The sequence below is a fragment of the Zeus faber genome (assembly GCF_960531495.2).
Source record: "Zeus faber genome assembly, chromosome: 19".
Taxonomy (NCBI): Eukaryota; Metazoa; Chordata; class Actinopteri; order Zeiformes; family Zeidae; genus Zeus; species Zeus faber.
In genome coordinates, this window is record NC_137206.1 from 14,438,790 (window position 1) to 14,440,834 (window position 2,045).

Consider the following 2,045-nt stretch of genomic DNA (forward strand, 5'->3'; position numbering starts at 1 on the left):
GTGTGTTTGCGGGGGCCCGCACCAAAAGGTAAACGATTCAAGGGGCTCGAGGTAATGTTTCATGGCGTCATAGTGAAAGAGTAACAATTTGGGACGTTTATTTCTCGATTCTGAATCGCGGGCCCAAGCACTTGAGCAATAGTGTGTACACAAGGACTGAAGTGCCTGCAAAACACCACGGATTATCTTTGATACTTCCCTCAACTGTGACTCACTGTGCTTAACAAGTCAAATGTAAAGATAAAATAAGTCAAGTACTCCAAAACCTTATGGTTATTCATATTATTAATAATAATAATAATAATAATAATGTTTGTATGCACAGAATGTGTACTACCCAGGAATGACCACAAGACAGAAATCAGCAAAGAATAACACACACACACACACACACACACACACACACACACAAATGCCCTGAATATGAAAATATTTCCTTATCTCCAACACCCCTCTACTTTTGGTCATCGGCTGTCCAGTATCATTTTCATTTTCAGTATCATGTTTTTCCAGCAATACTACTATTAATAAATCATTTCAATTAAGCGTCCCATTTTTGACGTATTCCACCGGGAGAAAGAAAAAAAAGAAAATAAAAAAAATAAAAATAAAGTTCTATTTTATTTTTCTCTCCACCAGCGCTAGCACTCGCGGTGCCGCCCTACGACTGGGTTCAACGTCGAAGATTTGGATCGACCCGAAAGGTGTTTTCACCTCTTCAATCTACTTTAAGTTACATCGACGCTACATATTCATACAGAAGGGGCTGAGCCGGTGACGTCCGGTTGGTTTGACACCACCGACAAAAATGCGCCCGTCGCTTTTGGCGCCCGCCGTACGCCGCGACGCGACGCCGCGTTCTCACATCCTCTGTCCTCTGTGGCACAGCGAGCAGGACCCTCTCCCCAGGAAGGTGAGCATGTCCAGGCAGCTCAGGGTGGTCAGGGTCAGGAAGACCTCGTTGACGTCCTGCAGCCTCAGGTTCTTGATGTAGTACAGGCGGAACATGTGGTAGGGGACTAAGCACACCACCATCACCAGGGCGAAGCACAGGCTCTTCAGCTGCGCCCAGAACACCTGCTGGGCGCCGCAGCCCCGGCCGTAGCGCCGGTAGAGCACCAGCAGCACGTTGGCCTGGAGGGCGGCCAGGACGCAGGCCACCGCCACGATCACCGTGCTGATGACGTAGTTGAACACGGTGGCGCCTTCCTCCTTCTCGATGCGGCTGCTGAAGTTGAAGCACTGGGTGTCGGTGCGGTTCCCGTCCGCCTCCGCGTCCCTGTTGCCGTAGCGGAAACTGACGACGCAAGGGGTGGTCACGGCCAGCAGCAACCAGATGGCGACGCTGGCCAACAGCGCGTGGAGCACCCTGCTGAACTCCACCTGCCCGGACTTGCCGTAGAAGGCCAGGAGGCGTATGACCAGGATGACCACGTAGAAGAGGAAGGACATGTACATGTGGATGTGGATCATGCTGCTCACCACCTTGCACCACCCGTCGCCCAGCCCCCAGTTGTTGGTGGCGTAGTAGTAGATCCTGAAGGGCACGGTGAGGAGGAAGAGAAAGTGGGTGAAGATGAGGTTGAAGACGGCGATGCTGGTGACCGACCTCATGGGGGAGCGGAGGGTGTGCACCATCAGGCTGAGGCCGACGGTGCCGCTGAGCAGCACCGCCGAGTAGATGGCGAGGAGGACCATGTTGAGGGTGGTGGTGCCCATGGCGGCTCCGTCGGTCGAGGCCATCTCCACTTGGGGGGGGGGGGGGGGGAGAGAAGGAACGGGGAACAGGTGGCACGACGGGGGGGGGAGAGGCAGTCAGAAGAGGAAGAGCAACGCACAATAACGTTGTACAGTAATTCACTGTTGATCAACGAGGGACCGACCGAGCAAAGCAGCAATCGAAAAAAAATCACCACTAAGGCAGAGAAGCCCAAACCCAGATATTATCGCATAGTTTTAACTTACCTTTGGGTGGGGGGGGGGAAAAACACCACAGCGCCAAGAAAAAAAAAAAAAAAAAAAAAATTGTGCAGTTTGAGTTCAGG

The 2,045-nt window shown here is 52.2% G+C and overlaps 1 protein-coding gene across 1 annotated transcript; it reads right to left on the minus strand.

Annotated features, from left to right (window-relative positions):
- Positions 1-861: 861 nt before the first annotated feature.
- On the minus strand, positions 862-1,743 carry gpr141 (G protein-coupled receptor 141; the record flags this gene model as incomplete). The annotated part of the gene is made up of 1 exon (XM_080020380.1): positions 862-1,743. The coding sequence occupies one exon, from the start codon at positions 1,741-1,743 to the stop codon at positions 862-864; it is 882 nt and encodes a 293-aa protein (XP_079876506.1).
- Between the last annotated feature and the right edge of the window lie 302 nt (positions 1,744-2,045).